Raw genomic sequence first — 13,133 nt, 5'->3', positions numbered from 1 at the left:
GTCTCCAGACCTCTTCACTGGGCAATTCCACAGCATGTGCAGGAGATCACCATCTGTTACCTTACATCTCAAACATTTGGGGGAATAATTATTATCAATTTTATGTAACCTATAAGGGGTGTAATATATCCTATGAAATATATTAAATTGCATTTGCCTGTGATTTGTAGAAATTAACATGGTCTGTGCCTGTTCCAATAAATGGTGCCATTCTACCTCTTCATAGACATGGCCCAGGTCTGTCTCCCATTTTCTTTTTATAGACGCTTTGTTATGGTCAGGTAACTTTTCATTGATAATAGCATATATAGATGATGCTATTCCTTTTATTGACTTCCATGGTTTGGTGCAAAGATGCGTTTCAAGAAGAGTTTCTTTTGGTATCTCGGGGAATAACCCTTTGGATTTCTCTTTGACCCAATCTCTTATTTGTAGGAATTTGAAGAAACTTTGTCCTGGGAGTTTGAATTTTTCCTTTAGTTGTTGAAAGTCAATAAATGTATCATTATTGTATAAGTCGGCAACAGTTCAAATATTTCTGTCCTTCCATCCCTGCAATATTGGGTCAGCAATATGATGAGAGAGATCAGGGTTGCCACATAGGGGTGTCCTTCTAAGAAAAGAGATATTTATTTTCAGAAGTGAGTGGGATTCCTGCCAGGCGCAGAAGGTGGTTAATATTATCAAATTGTTTGTGAGCTTGGATAGACATTTTTTTGTACCTAAAAATAGAACATCTTTTAATAGTATGGGGTTCACCTCATGTTGTTCTATTGGAACCCATCGAACCTCACTCCTCTCTGCATGTAGCCAGATCCAAATTGATCGATACTGGGAGGCAAGATAATAGTTCCTAAAGTTTGGTAAACTAAGTCCTCCCCTTGATTATGGGGCCTGTAGGGAGGAGAGTTTGACTCTTGGATTTTTCTTTTGCCATATGAAAGAAGTTATAAGTTTATTAAGCTCTTTGAAGAAACTTCTAGGAACATTTGTAGGGAGACATTGAAATAAGTAAATGAACTTAGGCAAAGTGTTCATTTTAATAACATTAATTCTCCCTATGAGAGATAATGGAAAATCCATCCATCTCTGAATGTTAAGTTTGGTTTGCTCCAACAGTTTGATATAATTTGGTTTGAACATTTGATCCTCGGATTAACCAATTTGTATACCCAAATACGTAAAGCCATTATTACGCCACTGTAATGGGTCAGTAAGAGCTCTAATTTTGATAATTGATTTTATGCTTTTATCTCACCACCTGTCGGCATCTGACAGCTGAATGTGTCAGTGATTAATGAAAAAACCAATCAGCTATTAAATAAATAGTGACAGCAGTTATTAAGGCAGCTGCAGTCAGGTTAATTCTTGATATTGAATACATTTTGATTTTGCATTTATGTTTTGGTGTCGTTTCACAGATAATTTGAATAGAACTGTATAATGTGGTCAGGGGACATTTGCTGATAGCAATCAGAGCAGTCAGAGAAAAGATAACATGTGTAACAGAAGTGTAACAGTTTTAATAATGGAGCATGTGGACATCTGTGTCAAACAAACTCATCAGTTCATTCAACATATGTTAGGCTTGAAAAGAGCTTGAGAATACCAACCGTACAGTTAAACTTATTGCATAAACACTTGTTGTCTCGTGGTTTTTTTCTGGGTCAGAATGCTGTGGTGACTACATATAAGAATGATTAGTCTTCATATAGTCGCTTAATAGAAATCTGTGCATTTTCCTGTGGTTTTCAGCTGTTTAATGAACAAAATAGTATTTTCTGCTTTTTTTTAAATGCAACAAAAATCTATCGGTCTGGCGATTTTTAACTTGAAAGCAGTGATAAATAGATGATTGGGATGATTGTCAGACATGATCACCTGGGTCATAATCTGCACGGTGTGTCCAAAGTTGTAAAGAGAACGCTCTGTTTATGTGCCAGGAAAACAGAAAATGAATCGGAAACAGAAGCAGTGTACCAGTAAGGTCAGGAACATTGCAGTCTGTTGTCCCATAACAATTAAAAAAAAGTACTGGATTAGGATTATCTTTAGCTGACGTCGTAACATTTATCTCCAAACTTGGATGTTGGAACACAGGAGTGATGTCACTCCAGTGTGTTACCGTTTTCCAGAAAAAGCACAGAAAACAGGATTTGTGTTGGTTCTTAGCAAGGTAGATCCATTCAGGTATCACTAACAATATACATAAATGTTTTTATACTCGTTTTGTTCTTAAAAACACCACCACAGCGCATTCATGGATAGAGCTCGGTCAGTGCTCGGAGTCCCAGCCAATCATTATGTCTGTAGTGGACCAAGAAAGTTAAACAGAAAAATGTTTTTCCTCGGTTCTCAGGAGGATGTGGCTTATTTAGTGAGTCACAAATACATAACAGTGGCACTGCAGATTAAAAGTGTTACAGTTGTATTACTGTTTGTGTTCAGTGCCGCCAACTTGGATTGTGGGGCACACGGGGTTGCTGAGGCTTTCCAAGTGGGAAATCAAGCAAGTAATTTTAACTGTGAAATTCTGACTTCCTAATTATTCTGCACAGCGTTACTGTCAGTGGCCTTCAAGGATTGAAGGATATTTTAAAACACATCTTTCCATTAGTCAAACTGACCCAGTAGTGTCTGAGATAAGTCTCCCTAATTATGAATGACATGACTTTTTTGCCTTTTAGATAAAACTGCATAACTGTGACTGACATTCATATAATAGACTGAGGTGCTAATTTATTAGAGGGATGTCCTGCGTTTTTACTCCTGCTGTCCCTGATATCAAGATGTTGAATAAAATGTTTCTGCATGAGTTTTCCTGGGTGCCTTTCATGCTGCAGTCATTGTTAATCCCAAGTATTTCATTTATTCCTTTTCATGCACCTCAGAGAAGTGGTGGAAGAAATTATGAGAAGTAAAATTATTATCAAAAGAATTGTGTTGGACTTTTGACTTAAAGAAAAGTATCCAGTGAAAGCTTTGCTGTCTGCTTCTAATATAACAGACTAACGTTTCTGCACTAGTCGAGCAGATTGTCGTTATCCGTCAGTAATAGTGTTGTGATTCTCTCTCTCCATCGTTTTCAGGTCTGTGTGGAGGAAGTGCCTCTGGGAAAACTACAGTAGCCAATAAGATAATTGAGGCGCTGGATGTCCCCTGGGTGGTTCTGCTTTCAATGGACTCTTTCTACAAGGTACAAAAAGCAGCTGAAAGCACTGAAGTGTAAATAAGTACTGTGATTAATAGCATTTTAGCTCATTAGCAGCTTTAGTGCTGCAGTCAAGACACACTATTATTTCACATACTGTATTTAAGCCACAATAAGTAATGAGCTTTTTGATTTGAAAAGAGTCTTGCTGAAAATATAAATTGTACTGCTTAGCCCTCTGTGACTGGATATCTGTCATCTCTCAGATTTTTTTTTCCAAGAAAACAGATAATGCAAACTGGCTGGTAAAATCCATCTCAGGCACCTGAAATACCTGAAACCAAAGGGCTCAGTTGGTTTGCAGTGTGTGAATTTCCTTTCTTCTTTATATCTCTTTGTCATTCAGGTGTTGAATAAAGAAGAGCAGGAGCTGGCAGCTAAAAATGAGTACAACTTCGATCACCCCGATGCCTTCGACTTTGAGCTGCTGGTCAACATCCTGAGAAAGCTGAAGAAGGGAAAAAGCATCAAAGTGCCAGTTTATGACTTCACCACTCACTCCAGACGCAAAGAATGGGTGAGACCCTCTGATTAACTTTAACACTGTGTTGGGTCGTGATTGAAAATTTCAGTTTCGTGATTGAAACTGAAACCTTCCCCCAATCGGAGCACCATTTTTACTGTCATTTGCATTTTTAACACAAACTTTCCTCCAGAGGTTTTACAGCTTTGGTTGGTTTACCTCTGTGTTTTAATTCGTCACATTGTGCTCTGTACTCTGGTTTAAAGTGGGGAGGGTTCAGTTGAGAATAATCTGCTTTTTGTTGTGAACACTTTGCAAATTTCAGTCAGTCATGTGATCAAATCCCATCCACAAAGTCCTCATGAAACAGATTAAGTGTAATTGATGATTACACTCGTAAAGCATAACAGAAGATGTTTTTCCCATAACTTTGCTTGGTTGGTCTTGGCTAGTCATCTGCAGACGTCTCCTATCCAAAGCCCCCAGGAGTGCTTGTCTCAGGAACATTTTTCCCAGGAACTAAAAGGTCCTTCAGGCTGCTGTTTGTTTGTTTACACAAAGATTAGGGATGCTGGTCTACTGATGAAGGATCAGCTGTTTTGACATGCAGGACTGTATAAATGTTAAACCTGATATCTCAGCTACCTGTGAGACAGACAGAGAGTATTCACATTCACTGCTTTGTTCTCAGCACCACTTCCTCTCTTCACTCACAGTCTTTGACATTAGATCTCTGAGATATTTGAATGCTAATCAATAAAATCAAATAAAAAAAATCTCCTTGAACTTAATCTTCAAAGTCCAAAAGCCCGCCCACCATATAGATCAATTTCTGACTTAGTTTTGAGCTCTTTTCATTTTTGCGCTGCTGTTCTTGGTCTTGTTTCTGCTGTGCTTTTTTTTTTTTTAAAGTGGTTCTTAATGTTGTTGTTCCCTCTCAGTTTTTAGGATGCCCACTGCCAGCAGGCAATGTCCAGTTTAATGTTTTTCCCCCCACTGTCTCTTATTGGCTTTTTAGGTGCAAAGGTTTTCATGGCAATCACAATAAAAGGCGCTGCTGTTTTCAGCTTCTCTTCCTCCCAGTGTGGGTTTACTGTCTGGGTGGGGACATCGTGTATTTGCAGCCTGTGTGTGTGTGTCATAGACATCCTCACTCAGCCTTTTAAAAAACAGTTTAGGCTGAATATGTTATATTTGATATTTGCAAATGTGCTCCTAAATATATTCGACAGTGACTATTTTTCCAGAGGTCTCAGATGCAAGTGAACTTCTATTGAATTCTGAACCTTTCTGTTGTTTTTCCATAAAAAACCCTCCTATGCTTCCTTTAATGTGAAAACACGATGTTGACAGGAAGAAAAAAAAAAACTTCATTTGTGACTTTCATGTGATTGGTGCAAACTCTGACCAGAACAGAGTCATCAGTTATGCCTAAGCATGAGACACCAGCGAGGTTTCTACAGTGGGAAGACATAGAAACACTTGGTCTGCTCCCATAAACCACCTACTAGTCCCTGCCTTACTCCACATAGAGGAGTAGTTTTCAGTGGCGTTGTTGCTTTAAACTAACTTGTGAGCTATTTCAGCTACTGAAGCTGATGACTTGATAAAAATGTGTATTATTAGAATATTCCCAAATGTGTCAAAGTCGTGAGAAGAGAAGCAGTTTTCCACTCACTTGAGTTCGGTTAGTTTAGTGTAGTCTGTCTTCATTGAAATAAAAGCACTGAACACTTGAGAGGAGAAAAATGAACATTACAGCTACAAATCACCTAACACCTCCGGGGATGCTTCAGTTATTTAAGCTGGTGAAAATTCAGATGCTTGCTAATTTGCTAATTATTAAGGATTTTAGGGTACAGTACATTAAGCCCAGCATCTCCTCCCAGAGGCATTGTGAGGAATCAATCAGACGGCATAGCTCACTGTCTATTTTTCTGCGATGTAATTTCATGGCTGAAAGCCACAACACCACATGGGAAATCGCCTCAGATCTGAGATCATTTTATGGGCCTTTTGTAACGGGGAGGATGTAATTAAGACTCAGGCCTCAAGGGTGCCGAGGGCCATCAAGCTGCAGGCTGTGTTTATAAAGCAGTAATACAGATGGACAAGAGCGAGCAACTTAGTTTTTCTTCCTTGGTAAAACTTTAGGTCACATTCCCTCTCTCTCTCTCTTTCTTTCTTTCAAGCACTGGCACGTAAGTATTTTAAAGAGCCACTAAATCATCTCTTAGTAAAGAAGGAGGAAATGAATAAATCAATAAACACTCATCTGTTTGTTTAAAGTTCACTTTCTCTCAAACTGTGCACACTGCCTCTGCCTCTCTCGCCGCTCTTTCTCAAAATCAATAGCAAAGTGTTCAGCCTATTGACTTCAGCATGAAGCTGGTCGTGGAAAGGTAATAGGATTGTGACATACTCTGCACCATTTTGTCTGCGATTGAATCGGTTATTAACCTCTTTCTCAAACGCCTGGTAGTAAAACTGGTTCTGGGTGAGTTTCATCAGATAAGTTAGTAAAGCAAACATGGGTTGAGGTTGTGTTTGTGCGTCAGTGGCTGTATGTCATGCACACACATGCAAGTGACAGTGTTTAACTGACATCTGTAAAAGTCTGAAGGCAAATAAAAATCATCTGTAAATGTGTTTTATGCTTTCATCTTATATACAGTAGATTTGTGTTATCTTGGGCAGTGTCTTTTATCTCATTTATTGCACCTTACCAAGGATATTGTGTTTCCTTTAATTTAAAAAGAAAAAATAACTGCTTAAGTCTCATAGTTTTCTTTGGTTTACGTTGAGTTAATGCAGGAATCATGTTTATCTGAAAGCAGAGGGTTTCATGTCTGAGAGCAGGAGACCAGATTTGCATATGTCACAGATTTCAGCAGTGTGCTGTCCAGGCTTGTGCATCTGGCAAGTCATAGTTTCACAAAGAAAACACAGACAACCCACAAGTTTAAACTTATTGTTCCCAGTTCTGTATGTGACCAGGACAATTTGACAGAATCAAGTAGATGCAGGCTTTTTTTTTTTTTTTAAGTTTTTTTTAAGTCACAGTCCAAGATGTGGCCAGATGTTTGGGTTTTTGTGATATCACAAATAGTTTGGAGGACAATTTTGCAACTTACAGTGGTGCTGTTTGTGTTTTTGAACTTGGATTAAACCAGAACTCATGTGCCTTGAAATGTAAAATATCGCATAGATTCTTCATATATTTCTTTTTATTTTATTGTTTGTACCCTGACTCTCACCCTCTGACTCTGAATTGGATAACCAAAACAAAAAGTAAAGGTGGATTATTTCAATTTGTGTGGAAGAAGACTATTTTACAGACATCTCTAATTCTCTTCGATCCATAGTTAACAGCTTAAATTTAACTGTATAAACAAAACATTCGATTTATTTTTGTGTTTCAAAGTAAAAGGACATTAAATGACCAGCATGAAGAATGAATACTTTAAAAATATATTTGGGTAAAAAAAAAAAAAGAAACAACTTTTTTCTGACCTTCAAGTGTATTTTTTCTTAATTAAAACGCATCCGTATTGTATCATAAATGTTTAATTTCACACTCGTTGTAGCTCATTAATTGTGAATAATTTTCATATCCTCACTTATGACACTGAAATTATTTTTAGTTAATGAACCACTTAGTTCAAGGTGTCCACACAGTGCGGGGTTGGAGGATTTTGACCCCTATCCCTTTGTAACTAATAACCTAAGAAACATTGTGTTCACCAGTACAATCAACATGAACACACTGCAAGTGCAGCTTCAAGTGGGGGGAAAATGTGAACCTGTCCTTAAATTTGTCCTCTTACAGAAAACTGTGTATGGTGCTAATGTTGTCATCTTTGAGGGAATCCTAGCCTTCGCCAACAAGGAGCTGCTCAAGGTAAGAATATCAGTATCCCCTCCACTCTGTTTTACTTTTCTTTTACATTTTTCTTCCTTAGAATATTTCGAATGTGCGTGTCTGAGGCACCAACAGCCACATACCACATCACTTAAATCACCTGTGATGCTTGGATTGAACTTCAGCTCGTTGTTGATGCTAAAATGAGTTGTTGAGATGTGATTGGCTGGTTAGTGTTAACAAGAAGTTGAGTGTATGTTCATATTTATGTCATAATAATAATAATGGTTATAAATTTTATTTATAAAGCACCTTTCAAGACACCCAAGGACACTTTACAATAGGATAAAACACATAATGGAAAAATGACAAAATGAAGAACAATAAAACAAAAGCACAAGATAAAATTAACAAACAGTGGGTTCACAGTGAATATGCAGATTTGAACAGATGGGTTTTGAGTTGAGATTTAAACTATGGGAAAGGACCAGTGTTCCTTATATCTGGGGGTCGAGCGTTCCACAGCCTGGGAGCAGAGCAGCTAAAAGCTCTGCTTCCCATGGTGGTGAGGCAGAAGGAAGGCACAGCAAGCTGGATAGAAGAATATTGAAGTGAGCGGGCAGAAAAGGTGGTGCTTAACAAGTCAGAAAGGTTAAGGAGGTGCGAGGTTATGAATGGCCTTGAAGGTGAGCAGAAGAAGTTTTTATATTATCCAGAATTTCACAGGGAGCCAGTGAAGTTCCTGAAGAACAGGGGTGATGTGCTGGTAGGAGGGTGTGTGTATATTTATCTGGACTATAAAAATAAGATGTGATGCAGAAATTGACTCAAATTAAGCTTTATTTTAAAAGTTTGCTTTTTAGGCTCCTAAAGCTGATATTTACATCCATTTTTATGGATGTGTAGAGAAGACTAGTGCTAGGAGGCTAAGGAGACACTGCCATCATTGCAATGCTCTTGAGGGTCAGAGGGAATAAACACTTATAAAAAGAGGCATTCTTCATTGCTAATCAGTCCTGCAGTCGCTCTCTCCAGCCTCTTCTATTGTGTATGAGTGAGTGTGAGAGAGCAGGAGAGCTGGACTGTGATGATAAGACAGGCAGCCTCTCCTGAGACCCGGCTGTGTAGCTGATTACCATCTGATTAAGTTAATAACAGTCAGCGTCTCATGTGATCAATGGTGTTTTTTGTCCATTCTTGTAATTGAATTCAATTACAGCTGCAGATCCGATATGCTAATAAAGAGGTTTCCTTTAAGAAACCAAGAGGTTGCAAAAGGACATGGTTAATAATAGGATTTGGTGCTTCTCTCACGCTATCAAACCATTGTGGTCAGTGTTGCAGATCATTATGGAAGACTGCTTCATAGTAGGAGGAATTTTCAGTTATTGTGATGAAGCAGCTTGTTTTTCAGATAATTTATTCATTGGATTTTCTAAAGATGTCATGTTTTTGTCTGTATGTTGTTGATCTGAATTTGAATCATGATTGATATATGTATTTTCTAAATGTCAGTAGCTGTTTTTGCAGATTAAATTTGCATATGTTTTATAATAGATCTTTTCCATCTCGCTTCCCCCGTTCATTTATTTAGGCTTAATAAAACACTACTAGCACAGAAAAATATTATTTGAGTCACTACATCAGTGAAGGGTTCATTCAAATGATTTTCTTGGATAATACACACGTGCCTTCCATATTATTTTATATTTTATTTAAAATCAAGTTGAATTAACTTGGAGTCCTTATCTTTCTATCCTGTCAAACACAAACAGTGGCTGCAGTAATGCATTTGTCACATGAGACAAAATAAATCTTAAAGAATTTTATTTTCAAACAATTAGAAGCCAATCAAAATAAAACTTCAGTTGTGCCAAATTCTGCTCTGTAGCTGTTCTTGTTTTGGTTTTTGGCTCAAGGTTTCGTCTTACAATACATAATACACAAAGTAGGTGCACGTGGTACCATTAAGACCATCTTATGTGAGAATGGACATCAAATGGTCTTTAAAATGACATCTGACCTGCCCGTGCTAAAAACAAAAGAAGTAGTTCCTGAAGTCAAAGCAGTGCTGGCACAAACCATCTGCATAGACAGCGTTGGACACCGAGCCAGTGGTGTTTTTTCTTTGGTTTTTCATTTTTAGGCATATTTCCAGTAGAAAAATGTGCAGATTTAATTTAAAAAAAATTGTTTGAGATTATTTTTTTGTTTGGATTGAACAATAGTAAGTGTAGAGCAAAAGATTTTGTGTATTGTTCCTGATACAGATATAGCTTTTCATTTTTCAGTTGTATTCATGCCCAGTCCTGAACCCACCAGCAATATTGTTTGTATGATATGTTGTGTAATCCTGCACTTGTACTTAAACCAAAAAAATCAACAAATTTCCACCTTTTCTTTACTATATCATAAATGTCATCAACGAATCCACAAATTTCCCTGGTGTTCATTGCTCATTGCACATTCAAGGCTTGTAGCTGCATCAAAGGAAAACTTTCCAATTTTCCAGCCTCATCACTTTGGCAAAAGAAAACTGGGAGCTTTCCTAGGTTAGGAAATGATCTAGAGCCACAGCCTTGCTGTCTAACCTTTGGGACCAGGCCACTCTTCATTCACCTGCTCCAAGCTGACAGCACTGCTTATCCAGCAACCTGCCACCTTTTTGGTTGGTCAGTCTGTCAGATTTACAGCAGCCTGAACTGCCAGCCAGTGGCTTTTTGTGCAACTGAGTTATAACTGCGCTCCCACTGCCGTCCTCCTCTAAATCACACACAGACTTCTTTTAATTTCAAAAGTCATCTATAGTTCTTTGTGTTGCCTCCTTGTTGTCCCACCTTTGTTGTGATGCTGCCCCATTGATTTTTGTCTTCTGTCTTCTGGCTTTGCTGAATTGAGGTTCAGTTTAGTGGAGCTTAGTTGGTGCATCGGGGCTGACTTTCTCTTTGAAGCTGCAATGATAACTGGTGTTTCCTCAGATTCTTCAGCATGTCCCGACCCCAGCGTCAAGCTTCCGATGTAAAAATGTCAAATCATTGAAGCAGCTCAAAGTGCCTTTTCACGGACACTGACTTTATTGAGACTGAAAAATGAAGTCTGTGTAATTTGTGCTCTTTACTTCCTCTTCTTCTTTAATACATTTATCCTTCTTGTGCAAGATAAAAAATACTATTAATAATATTTTTCACTGAGAGTCGTGTTATGTTATTTTAGTCGCATATAAGGATAAAAAATGGAAATGGGACATTTAATGTCCCACTTTAAATTCTGACTATATCAAGATCAAGTGTTTACTGCAGAGAGCTGGGAATATAAAACACTCCCTAACTGATGGGTAGTGACATTTGTTAGAAGCGTTCAGGCTTTTAAAAAAATAAATATGCAGCTCTCAGGAGTTGTTTCTGTCATTTTTACTCATGCTCAGACAGTAATCTAAGGCTATCAGAAAAATAATGAATAAAACATCTTTCATTCATCGTCTTCAGAAATTCTATGAACGGAAACTTTGTTTTGGCCTACAGAGAACTCTTCAAACATAAATGACTGCAGTGTCCTGCACTACAGCCACTAGTGTATCACCAGAGTTTCTAATTAAAAGCACATACACACACCAGAGCTACATTTCAGGGGCAACTGTGGATCAGGAGGTCATTGATGATGAGGAAGGTTTGTGGTATGATTCTTAGCTCCTTCAGTCTATATGTCAAAGTTTCTTGACATACAGTCAAGATATACAGATATAGAGTCAAGTTGCAACATATTTCACCTTAGAGAAGTGACCTCAGTGGATCCAACAGTACTCTGCATAAGTAAAGTATGTGTAGCGCAAAAAGAGATGCCTTTGAATGGGATTCAGCCTGTTCACATAAACTCCAAAGTTTTATGTACTCAGCCCGAATAACCATTATTTACAGGGAAATGGCCACAATAACAGAATCCTAGGGGCGGACATATGTTAACAGATGCTATTAGAGGATATAAATATGTCCGCTGCCAGCAATTTAAAAAAAAAAGTACTGGACCATTGATGGAGCGTCTTGTTAATGTATGTGGGTGTGTGATGCTGTTATCGATACTTTTGCAAATCAAGGAGAACTGCAGCTTACTGTAGTAAATGGGGCACAGGTGCTTAAACTTTAAGGATACCCAAAAACTTTGCAGGAAAAGCCTGCTACTAGTATTGATATAAAACCTGAACTGGTGGTGCCTTTATGGGGCCAGCACCTTAAATGTATTGACCCCATAAAGAGTTACAAAAATATCCTAATATCAATAATGATAGTCATTGTGTGTAATATGTATATACATATACAGAAACATGAAATCACTATAAAATGATCAAATAAATGCAGCAAAAGCAAAAAACTGCGCATATAAAAATGTTACAGGTCGATGAGTGATTCCTCCTTTTGGCTTTTGTCTGCCAGCTTCTGGACATGAAGGTGTTCGTAGATACAGATTCAGACATCCGCCTCATACGGAGGCTGAAGAGGGACATATCACAACGTGGACGGGACATCAGCGGCATCATCAAACAGTACAATAAATTTGTAAAGCCAGCCTTTGAGCAGTACATTGAGCCCACTGTGCAGGTTGCTGACATCGTGGTTCCCAGAGGTCAGTGGCAGTATTTTTAGTTCACCATAGAGAAGAGCGCTCCTGTGCTTTTCTATCAGCACTTTACACGTTGCTTGTTTTTTATGTGCAGGTGGAGAGAACTTTGTAGCTTTGGATTTGATTGTTCAGCACGTACACAGTCAGCTGGAGAAGGTAAGGAATGTTTATGATTTTGTCATTTGAGGATGTGAGGGATTACTTTGGAAAATTGCAGCTTTAATTGCATGGGCTTATAAAGGATACTATGATCTGTAGTTTCTGCAGACAGGTGGAATGTATTAAAGCTGGCATTAACTATTCCTACATGTTTAGATAGAGCTTCTTATATTTTGCTGACCGGCTTTCACTGTAGGTACATATTCTTCTAAAAACTCTAAGGTGGGAATGCCTTTATGATTACTTCAGCACAATCTTTTTTTAACCTTTCAAAGTAAGTGTGGTGCTGGCTGGTGTGGAATAGTGTGAACATGGCCTATGGGGCGTTGACTGCAAAAGATTCTTCTTTATTTATTTTTATTTTGGGGGAAATGATACAGAAATAAAAGACGGAGGCAAATTTACCAAAACATCCCAACATCTAAGATTCATCAGACATGTCAGGTCCATAGTTGGGACAAACAATAAGGTGAAGTTTGATTTTTTTTTTTCTTTTTTTCACCTATTATAAAAAAGAAAATGAAAAACACACTTCACTTTAATTTGAACGCTGGCACCTTCATGGTAGTGACACACAGCACTTGACCACTTGCAGGTGTGCATTTGTCCTGTGCTGGATTGCCTCTGTTGTGCGAACACAGCAGACTTTTGACTTGAACTTTTGAAAAATTGGAAGAAGTTGCAGGAATTTAAACCTGGTGAACAGGATGGGCTGTGGACAATAACACGATGTCACATGCTGCTATTTTTCCCGTCTGATGGTAGAGCACATTAGCTGATGTCATATTTTTCTCCTCTGCTTTAGTAGTTTGGATGAAGTTAAG

At 38.1% G+C, this 13,133-nt stretch overlaps 1 protein-coding gene across 3 annotated transcripts in view; it reads left to right on the top strand.

The window, feature by feature from the left end:
- The window catches only part of LOC147313029 (uridine-cytidine kinase-like 1), a 29,648-nt gene that overhangs the window by 5,592 nt on the left and 10,923 nt on the right, over positions 1-13,133 (top strand). For all 3 annotated transcript variants that reach the window (XM_086264953.1, XM_086264954.1, XM_086264955.1), the window contains exons 3-7: positions 3,090-3,196; positions 3,558-3,728; positions 7,504-7,575; positions 11,964-12,153; positions 12,245-12,306. In XM_086264953.1, the coding sequence (XP_086121079.1) occupies positions 3,090-3,196; positions 3,558-3,728; positions 7,504-7,575; positions 11,964-12,153; positions 12,245-12,306 (602 nt within the window). The remainder of the gene's footprint in view (positions 1-3,089; positions 3,197-3,557; positions 3,729-7,503; positions 7,576-11,963; positions 12,154-12,244; positions 12,307-13,133) is intronic.

Source organism: Aulonocara sp. 'chitande type north' Nkhata Bay, linkage group LG15 (genome assembly GCF_057382095.1).
Source record: "Aulonocara sp. 'chitande type north' Nkhata Bay isolate Kocher_YH1m ecotype deep benthic linkage group LG15, A_spYH_male_GT1.1, whole genome shotgun sequence".
Lineage (NCBI taxonomy): Eukaryota > Metazoa > Chordata > Actinopteri > Cichliformes > Cichlidae > Aulonocara > Aulonocara sp. 'chitande type north' Nkhata Bay.
Note: the sequence above shows the minus strand (reverse complement) of the source record. Positions and strands in the feature narration are given on the sequence as shown.